The sequence below is a fragment of the Bombus bifarius genome, unplaced genomic scaffold (genome assembly GCF_011952205.1).
Source record: "Bombus bifarius isolate JDL3187 unplaced genomic scaffold, Bbif_JDL3187 scf7180000007966, whole genome shotgun sequence".
Lineage (NCBI taxonomy): Eukaryota > Metazoa > Arthropoda > Insecta > Hymenoptera > Apidae > Bombus > Bombus bifarius.
In genome coordinates this window covers 876,413-899,088 of record NW_022884352.1, presented here as the reverse complement: position 1 = coordinate 899,088, position 22,676 = coordinate 876,413, and the positions used below count along the sequence as shown (strand labels likewise).

General features: G+C 29.6%; 5 protein-coding genes across 13 annotated transcripts; 2 read left to right on the top strand and 3 right to left on the bottom strand.

The window, feature by feature from the left end:
• Positions 1-12: 12 nt before the first annotated feature.
• LOC117208946 (trifunctional enzyme subunit beta, mitochondrial) lies at positions 13-2,330 on the top strand. Its single transcript, XM_033450501.1, has 7 exons — positions 13-216; positions 555-717; positions 786-1,161; positions 1,243-1,417; positions 1,478-1,758; positions 1,828-2,133; positions 2,222-2,330. Exons 1-7 carry the CDS (start codon positions 162-164, stop codon positions 2,264-2,266), a joined length of 1,401 nt encoding a protein of 466 aa, XP_033306392.1. The 5' UTR covers positions 13-161; the 3' UTR covers positions 2,267-2,330.
• Positions 2,331-2,479: 149 nt separating this feature from the next.
• LOC117208952 (exosome complex component RRP41) lies at positions 2,480-3,528 on the bottom strand. Of its 2 annotated transcripts, none has more exons than XM_033450510.1 (3): positions 3,285-3,528; positions 2,915-3,208; positions 2,480-2,825 (listed from the first exon to the last, which is right to left on the bottom strand). In XM_033450510.1, the coding sequence occupies exons 1-3, from the start codon at positions 3,456-3,458 to the stop codon at positions 2,481-2,483; spliced, it is 813 nt and encodes a 270-aa protein (XP_033306401.1). In that variant the 5' UTR covers positions 3,459-3,528; the 3' UTR covers position 2,480. The 2 variants fall into 2 exon arrangements, with proteins under 2 accessions (XP_033306401.1, XP_033306406.1); XM_033450515.1 differs by having other exon boundaries at positions 3,326-3,505.
• A 420-nt stretch (positions 3,529-3,948) lies between these two features.
• LOC117208943 (28S ribosomal protein S31, mitochondrial) lies at positions 3,949-6,361 on the bottom strand. The gene is made up of 7 exons (XM_033450485.1): positions 6,036-6,361; positions 5,768-5,918; positions 5,614-5,674; positions 5,425-5,551; positions 4,530-5,330; positions 4,269-4,465; positions 3,949-4,196 (listed from the first exon to the last, which is right to left on the bottom strand). The coding sequence occupies exons 1-7, from the start codon at positions 6,059-6,061 to the stop codon at positions 3,964-3,966; spliced, it is 1,596 nt and encodes a 531-aa protein (XP_033306376.1). The 5' UTR covers positions 6,062-6,361; the 3' UTR covers positions 3,949-3,963.
• Positions 6,362-6,827: 466 nt separating this feature from the next.
• Positions 6,828-12,610, bottom strand: LOC117216877 (protein wings apart-like). 2 transcript variants are annotated; one of them, XM_033464008.1, is made up of 11 exons: positions 11,923-12,106; positions 9,883-11,618; positions 9,554-9,802; positions 9,210-9,458; positions 8,905-9,129; positions 8,586-8,808; positions 8,283-8,498; positions 8,026-8,205; positions 7,869-7,957; positions 7,694-7,795; positions 6,828-7,613 (listed from the first exon to the last, which is right to left on the bottom strand). In XM_033464008.1, exons 1-11 carry the CDS (start codon positions 12,104-12,106, stop codon positions 7,464-7,466), a joined length of 3,603 nt encoding a protein of 1,200 aa, XP_033319899.1. In that variant the 3' UTR covers positions 6,828-7,463. The 2 variants fall into 2 exon arrangements, with proteins under 2 accessions (XP_033319899.1, XP_033319907.1); XM_033464016.1 differs by having other exon boundaries at positions 7,424-7,613; positions 8,026-8,202; positions 11,923-12,610.
• A 489-nt stretch (positions 12,611-13,099) lies between these two features.
• On the top strand, positions 13,100-20,919 carry LOC117216816 (ral GTPase-activating protein subunit beta). 7 transcript variants are annotated; one of them, XM_033463886.1, is made up of 25 exons: positions 13,100-13,236; positions 13,379-13,439; positions 13,533-13,953; positions 14,129-14,155; positions 14,270-14,484; positions 14,566-14,749; positions 14,851-15,111; positions 15,347-15,538; positions 15,735-15,839; positions 15,912-16,052; positions 16,121-16,359; positions 16,440-16,670; positions 16,763-16,916; positions 16,976-17,083; positions 17,447-17,548; positions 17,787-17,927; positions 18,018-18,032; positions 18,110-18,270; positions 18,353-18,526; positions 18,601-19,010; positions 19,096-19,507; positions 19,583-19,895; positions 19,980-20,243; positions 20,320-20,569; positions 20,634-20,919. In XM_033463886.1, the coding sequence occupies exons 2-25, from the start codon at positions 13,404-13,406 to the stop codon at positions 20,758-20,760; spliced, it is 4,683 nt and encodes a 1,560-aa protein (XP_033319777.1). In that variant the 5' UTR covers positions 13,100-13,236; positions 13,379-13,403; the 3' UTR covers positions 20,761-20,919. The 7 variants fall into 7 exon arrangements, with proteins under 7 accessions (XP_033319777.1, XP_033319814.1, XP_033319769.1 ...); XM_033463923.1 differs by having other exon boundaries at positions 13,110-13,439; positions 13,533-13,661; positions 13,726-13,953; XM_033463878.1 differs by having other exon boundaries at positions 13,110-13,439.
• The last annotated feature ends 1,757 nt before the right edge of the window (positions 20,920-22,676 follow it).

Below are 22,676 nucleotides of genomic sequence, written 5' to 3'. Positions count from 1 at the left end.
AGAATAAGACTGAAATAAAGATCAAAGTCCATGTCGTGTTCAACATTTACTGGTACCAGAGAGGAAATGGTAGTACATAAGTAACCAGTAAAAAGGAATAGTAACATATATAAAAAGAAGTGAAATTTTTAAAAACTGCTAAATTTAAAGTAATTTTGAATATGCATTCTCTCGCAAAAAATAGTTTTTTAATGAAGAGAGGATTTCCTAAATATGGTATGTTAAATTACTTTGTGCTATGAATCATTGTAGAACAATAAAAACAATGCAAGTACATGATTCGCAAGTAATGATTCTTAATTATTTAGGTACAAAGTACAAAATCGGAAACTTTAAAATAAAAATGATTTAATAACTTTTTATGAGCACTGATGCTATTTATACAGTGTAATGATTTTTTACTAATATATAGTCAGTCAATAAATTTATTTAAGATTCCTAATTTTATAACACACTTATTATATTTATAGCATAATAAAATAGATACAATTATTTCCAAGTGCAAAATATACTTATTAAATATGTTATGAATGTGTAATTTATTTGTATTTTAGGTTCTGCAGTAAATTATTTAAAAACAAATAAGTTTTATGCAACTAAAAGCAATCATGCTGCTAAAAACATTGTATATATTGATGGTGTAAGAACACCATTTTTGCAATCTGGAACAAGTTATAAAAACTTGATGGCATATGATCTTGCCAGACAATCATTAGTGTAAGTTAACCTAAACACTAATTTTTATGCTAATTCAATTATAATAATATATCATATTTTATTACAAGGGCCTTGCAAAACAAAATTAAATTTCCTAAAGAAATTGTTGAATACATTGTTTATGGTACAGTAATGCAAGAAATAAGAACTTCAAATATTGCGAGAGAAGCAGCTTTAGCAGCAGGATACAGTGATCGTACTCCTGCACACACTGTAACAATGGCATGCATCAGTAGTAATCAAGCTCTTACAACTGGTATGGGTTTGATTGCATGTGGTGTGTATGAAGTGATCGTTGCAGGTGGAGTGGAATTCATGTCAGATATACCAATTAGACATAGTAGACGTATGAGATCATTGATGTTACAAGCTAATAAGGCAAAATCAATTGGGCAAAAGTTACAACTTCTTACTAGTATTAGACCATCATATTTTGTACCAGATGTATATTACCTTTTATAACAAAATTATACTTTAATTATATCTACTTATATATTATATTTAACTGTACTTATATAATCGTAGTTACCTGCAGTAGCTGAATTTTCTAGTAATGAAACTATGGGACATAGTGGTGATAGATTAGCAGCTGCATTTGGAATTTCAAGGAAAGAACAGGATGAATATGCTTTGCGTTCACATACTTTGGCTGCTAAAGCACAACAACAAGGACACCTCACAGATGTAGTTCCCTATAAAGGTAATATTAAAATAAACGAAATAAATAAAATATGTTAATTGATCTGGGTACCTTTTCTAGTTCCAAATGTAAGTGAGGTAGTAAATAAAGACAATGGTATTCGTGTTTCAACACCTGAACAATTAGAAAAATTAAAACCAGCATTTGTTAAACCATATGGAGGAGTTACTGCTGCTAATGCATCTTTTTTAACTGATGGAGCATCAGCAGCTTTGATAATGACAGAAGAAAAAGCTCTTCAACTTGGTCTTACTCCAAAAGCATATTTAAGAAATTTCACTTATGTTTCCCAGGATCCTATTGATCAATTGCTCTTAGGACCAACCTATGTTATACCACAAGTAATACTTTATTGTCGTTAAATGTGCATGTTTAGAATTTTAACACATAATGTTTCAAATAAATTGTAGATACTCCAAAAAGCAAAATTAAATGTTAAAGACGTTGGAGTGTGGGAAATACATGAAGCTTTTGCGGGACAAATTTTAGCTAATTTAAAAGCATTAGATTCTGATTGGTTTGCACAAAATTACTTAGGAAGATCTTCAAAAGTAGGAGTACCAGATCTTAATCAATGGAACGCATGGGGTGGATCTTTATCAATTGGTCATCCATTTGCAGCAACTGGAGTTCGGTTAGCTACACATACCGCGAACCGACTTATCAAAGAAGATCAACAATTTGGAATAATTGCAGCTTGTGCAGCTGGAGGACAGGTAAAAGACGTATAAAAAATAATTCACAATTATTATTATCTTATATTTATATTAAATAGATTTATTTTAATAACTATATAAATTATAGGGTGTTGGTATGATTATGGAAAGGTACCCTGGTGCTAAGGTTTGAGATGCAAAAAGGGGAAAACGAACGAATATAAATATTCTAAAAGAAATGTGGATATTACTTTAAAGAAAAGAGATTGTGTACAATTATAGTGTATGATAAAATATATATATTCTTTATAAGATAAATATATTAAAAAAAAATTTTGTATGTGATTTTTATGAAAAAAATTGTGTATTATTTGACATTTTTTGCGTACAATTTTTTGTTAATATATCTAATTTAATGCAACGTGAAAAAGAGAAGGAAGTGATTGTTCTGTTAGATATTGTCTAACTGCATGATCTAAAATAGTTTTTATATCTTGACATCCATATAATACACGAGCTTTTAAAGACTCAAATTGAGACAAATGCAACCTTTGGCCTGCTCCTTGCGCTACTACTATCAAACCATCTTTTGATTTACTATCACTATTTGGTAATGCAACAACAGACAAAGTAACACCAGGAGCACATTCTTCTAGATAATTTGCATCTAGTACTCCTCTCCCTAATGTATTATCTTCATCTTCCGAAGATGGATTATTAATTAATGTTACAGTGCAACCTATAGCATAATTCTACAAAAAAGAAAACAATAATAAATTTAATGGTAAAGGTACTTTTTCCAATGAAAGTTACAGAACATTTGTTTCATTTTATATATTACCTTGATAGGAATTCCAGCATCAATTAAAGCAAGTGTAGCTGCATTTACAGATGTACAATATTCACTTCCATCAACTTGTAATGCTTCTACATAAATATCTATCTGTGAGCGAGGATATATTTCTAAATGTATTATGGCTTCCATTGCATGTTTTAATTGAAGAGATCTTTCTTGCGACTTTCTATCTCCTCTTGGTTTGCGTTTACGTTCTCCAGAAGATAAACTAAATACCGCCATGCTATATTGACAATTCACTATGCCTTTAGTTGTATTTCTTCCTGTAGAACCTCTTGGCTAAATAAACATAACATTAATCGTATATGGTTCAATGTATTAATATAAAAATTATAACGTACGATAAGTTGTTAACCTGATGAGGCCCATATACTGTAACCAAAATTTTAGTGTTACCCTGTTCGATATAAGCACTTCCATCAGCTTGACCAAAAACACCCATTTTTACACGAATCTGCCTTAATTCTAATGCTCGCCTACCATCTGGACGTAGCCCACTTTGATCTTCAATATTTTCTGCTTCGATCATTTTTCTCAAGAATTTTAAAACCAATGTAACCTATAAGCCTATAAGGTAAAACTAGATGATGGATTTGGATCGGTCTTAAGTGAGTCCCTTGAGTGATTTGACCCAATCGATCTCAACTTTAGCTGAAAGTACAAACTATTGAAGATTTCCTTATAAATTTATAAGAAAGTATTGCATTGATATACTTTTTTTCATAAATTAATTTATTTCAAATGTTTAAATCTAATTTAACTATTTCATTTATTTGAATTTGAAATATCAATACTTTCATAGGATTTGTTTAACTAGTAATGTTTATAAACATATAGTGTTTCATAAACATTTAATAACGTTCCGTTATAAAACATTAAATAAAATATGAAGACAGTGAAATGCACATAAAATAAGATATTTTTAACAAATAACAACTACATAATTATGTGTATCATTTTATTTCATCTTTATTTTTAAAAAACAGTTAATACATTTCAATTTGTTTTTTTTTTGCCAGTTTTTTGTACTAGTTCTATCCTAAAATTCCTAATTTTTTTAATAAATCATGTTTATCGTTAAAATAATTTTTATACCACATTATATGATTATACTTTTCTTCAATTGTCATATATGGGTTCTTTGAAAGTCCAACACATACCAATTCCATAAAATGTCGTATTGGACCCTTAGGAGGACACCATGGTATCAACTCACGTTCTAAGAATACATGCTTTGAAAAATGCACATTTTGCTCCTTTTCCATCCCTATATATCATATAAAGAATCATATTTATAAGTTATATATAAAATAACACAGTCTAATTTTTCTACTCATACCTTGTTCATTATCTATAGGAAATTTCCATAGTTTTCCTTCTTTAGACCATTGAATCATTTCTTGAAATGAATTTGTAGGGTATTTAGATGTTAAAAATTGCAATTGCTCCCTTTCCCAAGTGTCCCACATTTTAAGTTTAGGAACATCGGTATTTTCCGGAAAATCGTCGAAGATTCTTTCATAATCTATATTATCTCTATAAAAAAAATTTTAATGGGTTAAGCCATAAATTTTTAGATTTATTTAATAAAATATGCAACCTCTCATTATCATCAATGATACTGGATCCCTTTTGCTGGCTCATTAGTTTTGCAACTATAGATGATTTTCTCAGAGTTTCATATTTTGGCATTTTAATTATTGATGGTTTCTTTTGTGGTGCACGTTTCCTTCCAAGCTTATCACTAACATCCCTTACTTCCTTTTGCTGACTTTGTAGCTTATGAATGACAGACGGTTCCATTCGTCTTTCATATTCCTTTTCAAACTTATCATCAATATCCTTTCTCATACTTGACTGGCTTTTAAGCATTTCAATTATTGATGGTTCCTTTTGTCTTTCATATTTTCTTTCAAACTTATCACTAACATCCCTTACTTCCTTTTGCTGACTTTGTAGCTTATGAATGACAGACGGTTCCATTCGTCTTTCATATTCCTTTTCAAACTTATCATCAATATCCTTTCTCATACTTGACTGGCTTTTAAGCATTTCATTTATTGATGGTTCCTTTTGTCTTTCATATTTTCTTTCAAACTTATCACTAACATCCCTTACTTCCTTTTGCTGACTTTGTAGCTTATGAATGACAGACGGTTCCATTCGTCTTTCATATTCCTTTTCAAACTTATCATCAATATCCTTTCTCATACTTGACTGGCTTTTAAGCATTTCAATTATTGATGGTTCCTTTTGTCTTTCATATTTTCTTTCAAACCTATCACTAACATGCCTTACTTTCTTTTGCTGACTTTGTAGCTTATGAATTGTAGATAATTTTTGTGGTTCTTTAGATTCATTATTAATAGTCCTTGTCTTATCTTTAGCTTCATCTTCTTTACTACAAATAACATCAATATTATATATTTATATAATTTATTAGAATCATTTATTAGAATAAAAATATAATTTAAGCAAAAAAGTTATACTTAAACCTTTTACTGGATGTATTATCTATAGTCTGAATTTTATTGATACTATCTAACAAAACTGAAAGAATTTTTCCTTTATCTTGGTCTGATGTTGTAGTTAAAATTTGGGCTGCTTTGGTTAACTCATGCTCTATGATGAGAAATTTCTTGTCTTATTATGCATCTATCTTAAAATAAATTATAATTTCTTACCTATTTGTCTTCTTTTTCGTGCTGCTTTTGCACTTTGTAAGTAGTCTATACCTCTTAATTTCTTCAGAGAAAAGGAACATGAAATAAAAATTATAAACATAGACACACATATTAAAAGAAATAAGTTTTATATTAAAGGTAACGAAATATTTACATCTCTAATTTCATTAGAAATTTCAGCATCCAAATCCGAATCAGAATCAGAAGAAGAAGAATCAGATGATGATGATGACAAATTAGTTCTTATTACATTAAACGTAATATTTAACCTTTGAAATGGCAATATAATTTGAGTTTTAGTACTCCTAGAAGTTAATAATTATGGGATTATGTAATATTATTTATTTGAATTATCATGTAGTTCATATAGAACTGATAGATAGGTTAATAAGGTTATTAAAATTATATAAATGAATACTTACTTCGAAAGAAAGAACGTAGCTAACATTTCGTTACGTTATTATATACATATATTGCTTACATATATATGCTATTTTATTCTATTTTGCTATAAGAATTAATTTGCTATTAAATCTATAGCACAAATTAGTCAAATTCTAAATTACCATGTTACGGATTGATCCTAAATAAAGTCATTCCTGATTTTGCGAATAATATGTTTGTTAACAGTAAACTTAACATATATATTTTCTAATAAAATATAACTTTTTGATAAATTGTTTCTAAAATTTCATTTTAAAAAAATGTCAACATCACTCACTTAATATGAGCGTATAAATACATATATATGTACATGGTTACATATAGATATGTACAGTTTATAGAAACATGTTTACTACTTTTAAGTCTAATTTTCAACTTTTCCAACTCAGAAATTTTGTTTAATAAGTTAACACATATCTTACGTGTATTTTTGTATATTTTTGTAGATATTCCGTTTGAAATAAATAATGTAAATAAAATATGTAATGTTTTCAATTTGGTTTTGACTTACCTTAAATGAAAGAAAAATATATGTATTTTTTACATATTGAAATTACGTCTTATATTTCTTGATATAAAATGTATTTGATTTTTATGAAAAAAATGGTTTATTTACAAATTCGTAATTTATGAAGCTAGTTTATTGCATACACATAACAATATAATGTATCTTTTATTTTTCCTTTGAAATTGTGAGACAAAATATGTTATTAAGGTTTATGAAGTTCTATATCTCGTAATGAGATACAATAACTGGAAACTAGAAATTTAAGATACAATTATAATTTATAAATTTACATTTACAAAGCTTATAGTATAATTTTAATATTAAAATAAACTTACAAAATAATGCTATATCAAATCTTAAATGGGTTGTAATAAAACCCAACACCGCCAATCTTGTAACAAAACTTAAAATGTAAAATAAATTGAAATTTCAAAATAATGGAAAAATTTAAAATTTATGCATTATTGTACAGCAAACGAATTATACTCTGACAAGAAGTTTACAAATTATCATTCCTCTTGTCAGTCACAAAATTTAAAAAAATGATTGTTTGGCAAAGCAACTAAAGTAATAATATTACATACGTGCCATTAAAAAACTTAAGTGAGCTGCATGCGTAATTACAAGGCGCATTCTTTATCATATTAGTTTCTAGTAATTAATTAACTTATGCTTAATACCTAACTTGTTATTATAATAGAGAAAATAAGTCAATTTAATGAAAGGTACAGCAATAAATTACGTAAGTGAATAAATATATATCAAAATATATGGTCAATATGAAACAGGTCCATTTATACTGCAATAGATAAAATTTCCTTCGTTGGACACATATAACTTTGGCTCTTTTTGCATGCCAGGGTAATAAAAAATATCAAATGTGTAAATGTGATATCAATCAAGACGAAGATAAATGGAGCATTATGTTTGGATCTTCTAAAGCTGATAATGGTAATTCGCTTTTCTCTTCTTCAATGCGGGCATCTGAGACTTTTAGGAACTTAATCACCTTTTCAGTAGCAGCAATTCCACAGCTGCTTACTTCATTCTAGAATAAGTTATTCATATATCCAAATTTTCTGATAATTTTTATAGATGTGTATACATAAAACAATTAAAAACAATTACCGATGCCGTTAAATTCATGAAATTGAAGAATTTCTGAAGTACAGACACCATAGTAGTAAAATTATTATCTGGAAGTCTACTGCGTACCAACAATTCATAATCCTAAAAGTATATGTATTACATTATTTTCTTCTATAGTATTAGCATTGTAATTTTAAACTTAAAAATTTATTACCTTATTATCCATTATTAAGTAACCAAGTAAAAGCACTACATATGCTCCTATTAAAGTATGTTCCATATGACGTCCCGCTTTTTGTAATACTACAAAAAGAATTTCTAAAATTATATTTTACAAAATTTATAATATCTTAAACAAAAATTATACAAACATTTTGTGACAGTTTCTTCAATGAATTCCTCTTGAGATTTAGTTGTTGTCGATACAGTTTCTGTTTGTTCAGAATCTTTTTTACCATCTAAAATAGCATCGGTTTTTTGTTCTTCGGCACGTGCTAATTCTTCTTGTTTATAAAATAGATCGATTAAACATTCTACTCCACTTTCCTCTGCTGTTTTTTTACAGAAATAAATACAATATATCAGATCCACATCTTCATGAAAACAATATAATTTGTAAAATACCCACCGTCAAAAATATTTTCTATTGATGGGGGAGCTTTAGATTCGATAAGCAGCTGTTTATTATCATCACATTGTTCTACTAAATTTATTAATAAAATCAAAGCTAACATCATCATATCAAAACGTTTCTCTTCAGGAAGTGACTCAGGGACGCGCAATAAAAGATACAAACTGCAATCTAAAACACCTGGTTGCAGGCCTAGTGATTTACTCCCAAAAGCTGAAATAATTATAAAACATTGTATTATACATTGGTAAAAGTAAATTATTAATATTTTTTGGAAGATAAAATATAATAAAGTCCTACATTGTCTATTAAATCGATGTGTAAGGTTAATAAGAACCTTAATAATAGCAAACAAGCATTCTCTAATAACAGCACCAGTGGAAGTTTTATCACTTGGGTCTATAGTAGGATAAATAGGAATTTCTTGTCCACAAAGATGATATAAATTTGCTAAAGTGCTGACTAAAATTCCATTCTCATATTTCAATAAATATACTTGATTTTCCTCATTCATATGAGTAACCTAAAAGAATTTCAATTAAAAAGGATAAATAAATGTATTGTAAACTGTATTATAAATTTTAAGTATGTATATCATTATATAAAACATAGATCTCACATTTTCTAATACACGTAAACATCTATCAACTTTACGCAATTTGTCTAATAATGGATCTGTCCAACCAGATTTTGTAATATTTTGGGTATTAATATGGCGATGACAATCTCTGATAGTCTTTACAATATGCTCTAAACCTCCCAATTCTCTAAGTTCTTCTTTAAACCATTCACCAGCACGTTTGGATGTAAGACTAAGGAGTGTCTCCATAGCAAGTTGACCAACCTAGAATTAATTTATGATATATTTGTTCATTTACTTTTTATATTTCTTTCCTGGTAATTATGAATAGAAATAATACTTACGGTTATATTATCAAGATTTAAATGTTTTGCATGTCCTTGAGCTTGAATATCAGCACATAACTGACGTACTTTTTCTTTATTTTTTAGAAGTTCTGCCCGACTAAGGCCACAATCATCAAGTGCATCTTTGTGACTGGCATCAGATTCTAACAAACTTAACATTAATTCTAAACAATCACGATCTAAATCCATAGCTAAACGATCTTGACTTAATACAAACATTACTGTTGCTGTACATAAAGCAAGACTCTACAAAACACATAGAGTTTCATTTAAATTTTCACATATATTATTAGACCTGATAAAATTTACATATATTACATTCTATGAAAATAAAACGTTACCTGATCTTTTGTTGCATCATGAAGAGCTTTGAAGAATTTAGCAACAGTGCCATGAGCACGTACATGCATACGAAATGCAGGTGCCATACATTTGCTTGCCAATCTTATAGCTGAAAGGCAGCGAGTAGCATTTGGATTGTTTTCTCTTAAAGTGTCTAATATATATTCAACATCATCATTAAACTCTTGAAATTCTCCACTTTCTTGAATTTGATGAGCTTTTTTCACATTTTTTACTACAGTATAGAACTAAAAAGACAAGTATTGTTCAATATCAAATTTGTAATAAATTAATATATTACAATGCATAAAGTATACAATGTACATACTCCCTTTACTTTCTTGCCACAACGAACACTAGTTATAGCATCAGATTCATCTTCAAAATCTGCATCAGCTTCAGGGTACTTTACAACTCTTGTTAATTGTGAAGGATCGAATTCTTCTTCATAAGCTACAGGATCTGTACCACTATGAGATCCTGAAGCAGTAGTAGGTGTACTATTTCCAACATTAGAAGTATCTGTGGTACTAGATTCTTTATCACTATCACACCACTTGTGTTTGTACAAAGCTCTTCTTTTATTTCCATTTGTAGTACCTGTTGAGCGACTTTTAAAAATACTACCTTTCTTAGTAGCAGGCTTCTGAATAGTTGTACATGGAGTATTTAATGGTTGTAATTCTGTGACTGTACTAGTTACATGTAATGCTATATCATTTTCTGCATTACCACTCACACCTTCACTGTCATCACTCCCAGAAAACCAATCTTGATCAACTAAGGTTTTTGCTGTAGCTGTGTCATTATCAATAATACGGTTAGTTTGTTCTGTCTCTACTTCAGGATCAGGTTCTGGAGCTGGATCTGGTTCAGCTTCTGGTTCTGTTTCTGTTCCTGAACCTAATGCTGGTTCTGTAGCTGGACCTGATTCTGGTACTGGGTCTGATTCTGATTTTAATTCATGTTGTAAAGTAGGTCCAGAAACTACTTCATTTGTTGGAATATCTATAGAACAGTGTTGGACTTCATCTGGAACAACTTCTGTATTTTCCTCAGTCTCTGAAGTATTCATCATCATTGGTCTTGTTTGCATAGGGTCAGAATCACTTGACAATATATCAATTAATTCTTGAGTTGTAGTTGGCAGTGGTTGATCACGCCCAATTAATGGTTCAATTGCTGGCTTACAAGAGTACGTAGAACCACAGTCAGTCTTAACAATATCATAATGAGATATTAATGTATTGTTGGAATCAGTAACAGATTTCCTAAGGGTTAAAGAAAGACCAGAACTATGTGAATTGGATGTTACTGGTGCTGTAGACACAATAGAAGATGTTGTTGTTAAATCTAACTGCAGATTTTTTGCTCGACTACGGGTAGTTCTGCGCATTTCTGAATTTTCTAGAGGTATTGATACAGTCGAGATAATGGGTTCTTGAGAACGAACTGCTTTATGATCAGATTTAACATTCACATCCACATTAAAGTTTTTACGTTCCATATCTACTTTTGTGGGACTGATGAGGGGTGTAGAAATTCTATATGTTTCAGGTTCTGGCTGTTGAGTGTTCTGCACATTCCCATAGACTAGTCGTGCTGTACCTTTGCATATTCTCAATACAATAGGAGGTTTCCCTTCTTCTCTAATAGGAGGATCATTATTGATTCCTTCTAAAGTATCTGTCACTTTTTTAGCTGGAGCATTTGATACTTTTGTTAAGGATTGTTTTGGTTGTAGTTGTGGTGGTGGTGGTGGTGGTGGTGGTGGTGGTGGTGGTTGTGGAGAGATTTTTTGAGCACGGGCTCTACCATAATGTGAATCAGGTACTTGTCTATATATTGCCATATCCTGGCGAGATTCTTCTATTGAAGGTGGAACATTTCTACTTTTAAAAAATTTCTTAGGTTTAACAACTGGTGGTGCAACATCTGATTTATTGTCAGGATCAGTTTCAAAGGAAAATGGATCTTTCCCAGAATTTACACGAGCATTCTGATTTCCATAATCAAGCTTTACTCTTTTTGCACCAAAGGTATTGTGAATATCATCTCTCCTTCCTATAAATGAAATAATATTCACATAATTTCCTACAAAATTTATTCTTATTTGTTAAATCATTAATCATATAAATATTGCAACTGATAAATGCACAATGTATAGGTAGATTTATCTTCTAAATAAAATTATATATATAAAAGCAAAGTATGTGAAGTATATAGAATAAAACAAAATCTTACATTAAGTAATTTTTTAACATTCTATGTTGTTAGACACTAAATGTATGTTTAACATTTATTAATTAGATATAAATAAATATGTGTGACAAAGGATATAATTTATATTGACAAGGAAAGTACATACCATTGATATTTGTACTCCTTATAGATGTAAAAGATGTTATACCCCATTTCCCAACAGTGCCAGCTGATTTAGCAGCGGAAGGTCGATTGCTATTTTCCCTAAAAAGCTTATCAAATTGAATACTCCCAGGTGTCACACTACTGACCTTACGGCTGTAAGATTTTGTGTAACTACGGGACGTCATACTGTATTCTTCAGTATTTCAAAAGTGTTCCACATCTCAAAAGACACAAATAATATTTCTCTTCATTTTTTTAATTTAAGCATGTAGGAAATAAGCATTGATTGTTTGCACACTTGCGGAGAAGTGTTATGAGGAAAAAAACCTCAATTCATCAGAATCGTTGTTCGCGTTGATAATTAAAAACTTGAAATAAAAAATCAAGAAGCAATATCTTCGGAACATATGAAAGAAACAAACGCCATGTTTCATTTGCTATTTACCCCGATGCACAAATATATGAAACTGTAACTTCAAATTCGATTTATGTTCGGAAACATTGTTCTTATCTTAGTTATTCTTGATCCTATATTTTTACACTTAGCTTTAATTATTATAATTTTTATATGTCAGCATAAGTCCAACTAGAAATATTAGTCATAACATGATCTTGAGCCATCTGTCGATGTTTTTCGTTTCAAGATTTAGATACATACCATACACAAAAAAAAACGAGTAATACAATATACAAGATTGTAATACTTGTCGTCCTATCCAGTAGGTAGAGCTAAAATGCTATCTTCTACCTTTTATCTACCTTACCGGTAGAAAATCCTCCAATCAAAATTTATTTTATGTAATAAATGATGAATTGTGCTTTATGTGAATTTCAAACTCAAGAATCTTTAACTTTTAAGGACTCTTAGAAACAAATCAAATTATATATATATTGTATATACGCATGGACATGCATATATGCAGATATGTATTTTGTAGATATGATTTCAATATTTTTCGATCTCACATTTATTTTATTTTGAAATATTTTACTGTATCTTAAGAAAGTATTTATGAATGGAATTAGTATTTTATACAACAATAATTGTTAAAAAAGTAATCAATAATTCTTAATTATGAAATATTATAGTTATCTATTTTTTAACACCGAAACCAAAGTTATTTAATTTTATATATTTTTCAATAAATTAAATATTGTATGGGGACATTTTTTAGGAACGAAAACACTATTACGATACAATTATACAACAGCCAATAAAAACCGTATTGAGGAAACTTACTACATAGAAGTGATAATCTGTCAAATAATGCTTGCAACTGTCAAGTTTTACACATATCTATACATATTTGACAATGTTTGTTGCTTTAAAAATTACATACATATAATTCTGCAAATATATGTACTGTTTTTATGTGTACCAAATGAAATTGAACAGTTTTTGTACCTAAATTGAAAGAATATATACGAAATTTTACTTTCTCTTTTTTAATTTTTAAAAGACATCAAACCAGAAAGTAATCTATGAATTTAGGCGTGTTTAATAGAGTTAATCTTAAGGTAATGGCGTAATACTTTTTTTTTGTATTATTATAATATTTATTACAATAATTTTTCTATTATTATAATATTCTAATTATTATATCTATGTAGGATACCCAAGGAGGAATGTATTCCGAATGGGCTTCTCTAAGTGTTTTGATTCAACAAGGCTCAGAAGAAAGTCAAAGTGTCCTAGAAAAGTTTTCTCCTGGAGCAGGAAAAGAAGTTGCTTTATCTATTGTACGTCAGTTGGCTGCAAATCTTGGCATTACACAAGCAGCTGAGCCTAGTCCATTATGCACAGATAAGGAAGTACAATGGTGTATGGAAGTAATATGTTTTGGACTATCCTTACCTTTGGCTGAGCATGATACTGTTAGAGATTGTGTTAATGTATATTGTGAGTGGTTGTCTGCACTATATTCTACACCGAAGATATGTGTACCTAGACCAATCATAGATGATCCTAATTTCTATGCCAGAAAAATAATCAGCCATTTTCATAATTTATTTGTTCCACGAAAAGGAGAAGGTAAAATAAATCACTGTAATAAAATAAATCACCTTTTTCATATTTTCCTTTTGTTTTTTATATGTTTTTATAATACATAATGTGAATTTCTAACTCCAAAAAAGTTTAGTATTAATTAAATATTTAGCATGTTGGATATATTTTTATCTAACAGTTATTATCTTTTCCTTTGTAGTCTGGCCATTTTTATATCAGGATCTAGGTAATTTTGTAACTAAAATAACCACATTACATGAAGGACTAAATATAAAGAAGTTACATTTTAATGATAGTTATAAATACTTAATGATTGTAAAATATTAAATATTATTTACAGGAACAGATACAATTAATAGGCAAGCTGTTTTATGTCATAGAGTACTTAGAACATTGCAACAAATTGCAAGAGGACCTGCCACTTTAGAAAGAGAAACCTGGGAGAGTTTATTATTATTTCTTATTGGTATTAATGATGCACTTTTAGCTCCTCCAGCAACAAGAGAAGATGCTGGAGAGCAGTTATGTGAAAGAGTTCTAGGTGTATTGTTAGAGGTATTATGTTTTTGTAAGAAAAATGTTGTTATTGAATAAGCAGTTTATAACAAGCTAATAATTATATAAAAATACTTTTAGGTATGGTTAGTGGCATGTGAACGCAATTTTCCATCACCACCATTATGGCGCACATTAAGAGAGTCATGTCTTCGTTGGCGACACAGATTAGCATTGGTAGAACAATGGAATCGTGTTTGCCTTGCTCTTACAGCAAGGCTCTTGCAAATTATGTATGGTCCAATGTTCCCAGAATTAAAAATAAGTTAGTTATTTCAATTTATAATTTATTATTATATACATAATTATATTGTTCTTCACATAAGTAATTTATATCGTTATTAGACATGTAAATAATATACTTAGGTGAAGAAGATTCTCAACTTGTGCCACCTACAATGTCAGATGAAGCAGTGGCTCAAGCATGGTATAGATTGTTGCGAACTATAGGTGATCCTGTTGATCTATGCAGACCCGCTGTTATTTCACAGACTCAAGCATTTTTACAGTATGCTATTGCAAGTCCAAATGTAATAGATCCGTGTCAACATCCATGTTTACAGAGCTTGCCACAAATATTTTTAAAAGCCATTAAAGGTATAGCTGGACAAGTGGATGCTTTCCTTGGTAAGTACATATCTATATAATTGAATTATGTAAAGTTCTGTAATATCCAAATATAACTGATATCACACTTTTTTGGGGATCATATATATGCAAGTTATAAATTGTATATTGTACAAAAAAATTAAGATGATCTGTTTCAACACTTTTCCTATTTACTTTGAAATACCTATAATAGGATATGGAGTTTCCAACTTGCTTTGTTGGTGATGGTTGCACGCAGTCACAAATGTTTTAGGAGTTTCACAGGCATGTTGCTGGGAAGAATGTTGTGTATCTACCATCACATGTGGATCTGCTAGCACTGGAAGTGGAGGTGTAGGATGGGATAAATCAAGTAGTAAGGATATGACACAACCTTCTCCTACACCTCCAACGCAACGCAGACTTGCCAAAAGTTTCAGTGTAACGCCTTCTGCAGTGACTAAGGGTATTCAGCACTTATCTTTCGGTGTTTTATATTTATACACATGTCTTCTAAAATTGTATATATTTTTATCAAATATTTCTTTATATTTCTTCTCTCTCTCCTTTCCTATTTTGGAGAAATGTTACATTCTAAAAACAAACTGTTAGAAAAATATATTAAATTATCATTTATATTTTATAATTGTTTCCTATTATAGGAATTCCAAAAGCTTCCTTGATTGGTTTAACAACAAGTCGTGTGTCAAGTACACCACCTATGTTGATATCTAATTCAGGACCATCTTCAGCTTCAAGTACAACATGTAAGATATAATAAATTATTTTTATTCAATAACAATTTTATTTAGAACATTATAAAATCCTTATATTTATAGCTATGACTTCATTAGTCCAAGACATTAGACCTCCTTTAGCTCCAGGGCGGCCAAAATGTAACAGTATATTACATCTTTTTGGTGAATGGTTATTCGAAGCTGCATTTATAGGTACTGATGGATGGTCACAAAATTTACCACGTAAGCATTATTCGATGCAATGTTCAATTTGATTAAGTAATATAAACATTAATGTTCTCAATAAACAGAACCATCAGGTGCATCAAAACGTCCATCTTCCGTACTTGTTGAGGGTCCTAGTTCTTTGCAAGAAACTGTTAATGATGTTCCACCAGCTCTTTGCATAGATCGTTATGAATCCGGAAGAGCAGAAGCTTTGGGAGCACTATGTCGAATATTTTGTGCTAAAAAGACCGGAGAAGAAATTTTACCTATTTATCTAGCTAGATTTTATCAAGCAATGAATCATGGTCTTAAAGTTGACGAGGTAATAAATTATTCGTTATAATTTTACACATATAACATTTGTAAAAATATATATAATCCGTATTTAAACCTTGTTTACAGTCCCGAGAATGCGGTGAAACGTTAGCAAGTATTCTTTTGAATTCTGCTGATTTATTTCGTCTAGATCTAAATGGTGTACAAGTATTAGTGCCTGCAGTAATATCGGCTTTAGAAACTGTACTTCCAGAAAAAGATTTAAAACTTAAATCTAATGTTGTATCAAAACCGGACTTACGAAGAGCCTCAATACATTTGTTAATATCAACGCTGGCGTTACCTCTACACTTTCAAGTAACTAATATATATAAAATATTTGTTTTATTATAATAATACAATTGTAAATTAAATAATTTCATACAATTTATACAATTTTTATCTTACAGAACCTTACTATCAAGGAACTTCCAACATTTCTAAGTTCGATGGTTACTGACAAAAATCATGTAACGTTTGCACAGTTAAAATCGAGACTTATGAATTTGCTTATAAACGCATTACAAGTTGAAACTGATTCTCAGAATACTCATATGTTGCTAGGTAATATTGCTTCAATATTTAATATACTACAATTTTTTATAATTTATTTTCCTTTTTAGGCGCTCTTCTGTTAAGTGTACAAGACTCTGCAGCAGCAGAAGAAGTTGAGCAAGTCACACAACCTGACGCTCTGGCACATGATTCTGCCGTAAATTTATTATCATCAGGTTTGTTATTTCGTGTATTACTTAAATGGTATTAAGTTGTATCTATACATACTGAAATTCTTAACATTTTTAAAGAATTATTCTAATGTTAAAATTCGAAAGGTAATTCCAAATTACATTATTCCAGTAATAATAACTGGAACTAATATTTCATTATTCGAGATGGCAACTTATTAACATTTATCAGTTGCTTGTAAATTAAAATTGAATTTTGCTTTATATCCAATGCAAGATCATAATGCTTAACATTACTTTCTTGTATTTGCTTTGTACGTGCTTCTGTAAGATGTCATTCATTTTTATTATTATAAGTTATGTTTTGTTATGCATTCATCATTGTACTGTTTCATCATTGCTTAATAGTCACCAGTGATTCTGCCAGTCAAATAAGTATATCCAGTGACCAACGCTCGCTCGGTGACACCTCTGATATTACAACTCTTCAAGAGGAATGTGTTGCATTTGGTAAATACAAGTATTTTTTATATTAGTTTTGTGTTTAATTATCATGCATATAAGAAATGTTGTGAAATATCATCTATTTTTATTTCGATGTTTTTGTTATACATTGAAGCTTTCTTTGGATAACATTATGCAAAAGCTTGCATTTCAAAAGATTTGTAACATATATTGTACATAGTATTTTGAAAATTAGTTAAATTCGTACGTTTTTTATAATTAAATATATGGATTACTGTTACAGATTCAGCTCATGCTCTTTTTGTAAGAGCTACGTATTTAGTTTGTCACAGATTAATATCATCATGGAAGACAGATTTAAATATTTCTCTAGCTGCTCTTGAGATATTATCAGGATTAGCTAGAACACGTATTCGTGAAACAGGTAAATTATAAAATTTATCAAAATATATAATAGTATTTTTTGATTTAGGAAATATGCCAACTCATATAATTTTAAATATTTTATACGCAGCAAGGAAATTAACAGGTTGAATTATATTATATGATACAGTTTATAGTTTAAAATTTAATTACAAAATACTATATTTTTAATAAACATTGCAGATGCTTTAGAATGTAAACGGGCTGTGAAATGGCTCTGTGACTATATTGCATATCAATGTTGGCGTCCACCACCAGCTCATTCTAAAGATCTTCATTCTTCTATTGTTGCTGCATTTAGTTGTTTAAAAACTTGGCTCACTGCTCATTCACAACTATTACAAGTTATTAATTTATTTATATCTAATTGCAACAGACGTTAGCATTGCAACAAATTTATACTTACAATTAGAATCATTCTTTTAGGATAAGGATTGCTTAACAACAGTTCTGGAAGTAGTCGAACTTGGTGTGTCAGGAACAAAAAGTGTAGGAAAACCTGGTGAACCCATTAAAATGAAAGATGAGAAAGAATTAAAACCAGCATCTATGCGTGTTAGAGACGCTGCTGACGCGCTTCTTACCGTCATTTTAGAACAAGTATATTAGGCAATGTTATGATTGACAAATAATATATTTATGAAAGTATTTTAAGTAAATTTATTTGTTTACAGGTTGGTTATTTCCCTAGTGCATGTGGAGCACAATCATTGTCATCTTTACTAGATGAAGTATCACTTCTCCGACATTGTAATAGTTGGACTGGGGGTCGAGTTCCACGTCAAGCAGCAGTTGAAAGATTTCGATATTTTGTTGCAGAAAATGCTACTATATTAGCATTATTAGAAGAACCACTTGGAAATGATCAAGATCCACAACCTACTGTAACTGTATTAATACGTGGTCCATTTGGAAGACATGCTTGGACGATGCAGCTTCGACATTTACCAAGACATAGATCTAGTATAAGAAGTGTAAATACAAATCCAGGTCGACCACTGCCATTAGCTGAAGCTGCTCCACGAACAGATTACAAACCTAAATTTTTTCCTGATAATGTAGATCGAATTCCACATTGTAAAGTGTATGTTAAATTTCATCAACGTATTTTAATTCAATTAAAAATATTAAAAAATGGGATTTTATTGAAACACCCAAATTTTATTTAGGGATGAATCTATTCCAAGTTTAGAAGCAGTTATGAATGATAATGATGTAATCAGAAATGAACATCAAATTTTGACACAATTGTTAGAACGTCAAATGAATATTGAAACAAAATATTGTGATGGAAATGATAAAGTTTCAGAGGAAAAGACAGAAGAATGTGTACCACCTCACATTTGCCACGAATTTCAAACTGCACGTCTGTTTCTAAGTCATTTTGGTTTTTTAAATATCGAACCTAAAGAAAACAATGAATCTAGAAACAGTGGCCTTACTGCTTTAGATCCAACCATTCCAGGATTTTATTTAGACTTAGAAACTTTAGATAACATTAGTCCAAGAACATGTGATACTGTTTACATTTTTTATGTAAAAGCTGGTCAAAAAACTTCTACAGAAATATTATCTAACGTGGTAATTACATTTTTTATTTTAGAATACTTTATCACTGTATATTTACATCTATGTAAAGTAGTTTTATTTTTATAGTTACATGAATCGAATGTATCATCGAATTTCTTAGAATTCTTAAATTCTCTTGGCTGGCCAGTTTCTGTATCAACACATGCCGGTTGGACTGGACATATTTCTACTTCATGGAGAGTAACACCACAATTGAATGTACCACAACCAGCTCATAGTGATCATGGTGGAGCTCTTTATAATGGCGATACTCATGTACTTTATTGGGCAGATGTTAGCTCAGAAATTGCATTTGTTGTACCCACTCAGTTAAACAATATGGTAAATTCGGACTCACTGGAGGAAACAAGTTATGGTAGTGATATCAGTTCTAATCAAGGTACAACTTAAAACGAATGACAATGTATTAAAGAAAATAATATTATATTATGTGAACGAATTATACAATAATTAATAATTGCAGTTTGGTTTGAAAGAAGCATTAGTGAAAGTACTTCACCTCGAAATAGTGGGACAGGACAGAATACAATGCAAAACTCGCGAACAATGTCACTTGATTTAGAAAAACAACCACCTAGTTTAACAGGATCTAATTCCTGTACCTCTTCTAATGTGGATTTAGTAAAACCAAGAAAAACAGCTAAACAAGTTTTACCTGTACAAACTGACATTAAAATTATGGTTGTTTGGCTAGAGAGTTTAGAGGATTTTGCTCAATTTCCAATTAGTATTATCACTTAAATAAAGATATTTATTTATTTTAATCAAATAAAGGAAATTTTATAATCCCATTTTATGTGCAGGTGATCTTCTTCCTTGTACTTATAGCGGTCTTGAACAATCAAGAGTCATTCAAGTATCAGATGTACAAGTAATTTTTCTCCAAGCTCTCAGTAGTGGATTAATGAGAGTCAGATTGCAAGGTCCAGTTTCTAGAATTAATTTGGCCACTCCACTAATAGATGGAATGGTTGTATCTAGAAGGGTATTGGGAACACTTGTTAGACAAACAGCATTAAATATGGGACGTAGGAAAAGGCTTGACAATGATAGGTATATAAAATTATAATTATAGTTTGGTCATATTAATATGTACAATATTTATAATATTTTACAGTTACCACCCACCACATGTACGTAGACGTTTGAAGATTCAAGAAATGGTACAAAAATATAAGAAAAATTTAACCGAACCAGAGCTACTAACACTTTTATTTAGTAGTACCCAAACTTATCAAATTTAATAAAATTAATATAAATTAAATTCACATCAAATTACATATATAATAAAGATATATTTCTGAATAATAAATATACATTACCATAGAATGATAAATTTAATTTTCCCATACTTTGTAATTTAGAATATAACTGTTTATTACACATGTATAATATTCAATATTTACATCATATTAAATCATGATCATATAATATTCATTATATAATATTATCATATATAATATAAAATATAACACATTCAAAATTAATATAGGAGGATTTTGGTTATATGAATAAAATTTTAGTAATGCCTGATTAACTGAACTTTAACTGAGCTCCTATTATTTGAATTACCACCGAGACTCAATCTACTTATATGAACATGGAATTGTTTTAACAATAAGGTTGAAACAGTAGGGACTGTAGGGATACGTGTTATATGATATAAATTGGCAACATTATTATGCATTTAAAAGTACATGTTTCATGGAATCTCTTATATAAGCATGATCTATCGACTGAACGAAAAATCATAGCTGTTGGAGAGAAATAGGTGGACTCTTATTATATGAACAACCTAGTTATATGAACTAATTCGTTCCGTGACAGATTCATATAAACAGGGTTCTATTGTACTTATTTATAATATACAAGATGTTTCTTTTATCTCGAAAAATTAAAGTACCTCGTAAGTGATTGGTTCCAACAAAAAAAATTCTTTTTACAATTATTGTTTGATGCGAAGGGCACGTCATGTGTTGCAAATTATATTTTTACAGGTCGGATGATGTGGGGAGACATTAAGGTCAACTTCATTTTTTTAAATGGGACTATATATTTTTTAATACATTAATCGATTTATCTCGGCATTAGCTATAAAAAGGTATTAACCTATTTATATCGAAAAACTACTAGTTTAGCAGATATTTTAACTTTAATTTCTCAAATTTAACGTATGAAAGACAAGGAAAGCGCGAGGCGGTATTTACGTTTTCTTTGTATATTTCATTTGATAATTTAAAGTGAAAATATCTGCTACAGTAAAGAGGAAATGCCAAACTAACATTTTTCAACACAAGTAGGTTAACTCTTTTTTATAGAGAATGCCAAGATGGTTCGATCAATGTATGTATTAAAAGATATATATGGTTCCATTTAAAAAAATGAAGTTGACCTTAATATCCCCCCACTATTGGATCTGCAAAAAGATAGATTGCATCACATAATGTGCCCTTTCATAGTAAATAACATTTGTTTTAAAAAATATTTTTTTATAAGATTAATGCCTTACGAGATATTTCGATTTTTTTAAATAAAGGAAACGCCCTGTAGATATGTAGCAATTAAAATATTTGAATCATTGAAAATATGTTATGTAACTTGTACAACAATGTTGGCTTTCTAATTATAAGACAAAATATATTTATTAATAATGTTTATAATTGTAAAAAAAATAACTATATAAGACAAATACTGCACAATTACATACTCACATCATTTTTTCTTCCTTTGCTTTTTATATCTATATTAATGTTACAGTTATATAAAATGTTTTCCAACTATGTTAAATATAAAGTAATATACTACAGCCAATTAAGAATTAGGTTCCTATAAAATTGTTTTATCAATATACGTATAAAAAATATTATATTGTATCATTGCTTAAGATATTATTAAATTTTAATAGAAATAGACATGAATAATCAAAAGCAAATCAAGCGATTAGTAGAAGTGTATTTACACATACATTGCGTTATTATCTTTTATATCAGTACGCTAAATATAGCTGCGTCATTCTGTGACTTTGCACATTATGTAGTATCGTACACGTACATTGTTATACAATTTAGTGTGATCTTATGAAATACAAAGTAAGAAACTCCTGGTATACAGTTACCGTTTAAAATCGAAATTAAAAATCTTGTATACAATCAATCGTTAT

What these genes read in the sequence shown, in the direction of transcription:
- LOC117208946 (XM_033450501.1), top strand. Translation starts at nt 162, where the DNA reads ATGCATTCTCTCGCAAAAAATAGTTTTTTAATGAAGAGAGGATTTCCT. An exon ending in AGATGTAGTTCCCTATAAAG is followed by an intron (nt 1,418 to 1,477) that starts GTAATATTAAAA and finishes TACCTTTTCTAG; the next exon opens with TTCCAAATGTAAGTGAGGTA. An exon ending in CAACCTATGTTATACCACAA is followed by an intron (nt 1,759 to 1,827) that starts GTAATACTTTAT and finishes AATAAATTGTAG; the next exon opens with ATACTCCAAAAAGCAAAATT.
- LOC117208943 (XM_033450485.1), bottom strand. Translation starts at nt 6,061, where the DNA reads ATGTTAGCTACGTTCTTTCTTTCGAA. An exon ending in GCTACGTTCTTTCTTTCGAA is followed by an intron (nt 5,919 to 6,035) that starts GTAAGTATTCAT and finishes ATTAACTTCTAG; the next exon opens with GAGTACTAAAACTCAAATTA. An exon ending in ACGAAAAAGAAGACAAATAG is followed by an intron (nt 5,552 to 5,613) that starts GTAAGAAATTAT and finishes TTCTCATCATAG; the next exon opens with AGCATGAGTTAACCAAAGCA.
- LOC117208952 (XM_033450510.1), bottom strand. Translation starts at nt 3,458, where the DNA reads ATGATCGAAGCAGAAAATATTGAAGATCAAAGTGGGCTACGTCCAGAT. An exon ending in CAGTATATGGGCCTCATCAG is followed by an intron (nt 3,209 to 3,284) that starts GTTAACAACTTA and finishes ATGTTTATTTAG; the next exon opens with CCAAGAGGTTCTACAGGAAG. An exon ending in ATGCTGGAATTCCTATCAAG is followed by an intron (nt 2,826 to 2,914) that starts GTAATATATAAA and finishes TCTTTTTTGTAG; the next exon opens with AATTATGCTATAGGTTGCAC.
- LOC117216877 (XM_033464008.1), bottom strand. Translation starts at nt 12,106, where the DNA reads ATGACGTCCCGTAGTTACACAAAATCTTACAGCCGTAAGGTCAGTAGT. An exon ending in TAAATCTTGATAATATAACC is followed by an intron (nt 9,130 to 9,209) that starts GTAAGTATTATT and finishes AATTAATTCTAG; the next exon opens with GTTGGTCAACTTGCTATGGA. An exon ending in TGAAGAAACTGTCACAAAAT is followed by an intron (nt 7,958 to 8,025) that starts GTTTGTATAATT and finishes TTCTTTTTGTAG; the next exon opens with TATTACAAAAAGCGGGACGT.
- LOC117216816 (XM_033463886.1), top strand. Translation starts at nt 13,404, where the DNA reads ATGAATTTAGGCGTGTTTAATAGAGTTAATCTTAAG. An exon ending in TTAATAGAGTTAATCTTAAG is followed by an intron (nt 13,440 to 13,532) that starts GTAATGGCGTAA and finishes ATATCTATGTAG; the next exon opens with GATACCCAAGGAGGAATGTA. An exon ending in CGTAAATTTATTATCATCAG is followed by an intron (nt 17,084 to 17,446) that starts GTTTGTTATTTC and finishes ATTGCTTAATAG; the next exon opens with TCACCAGTGATTCTGCCAGT.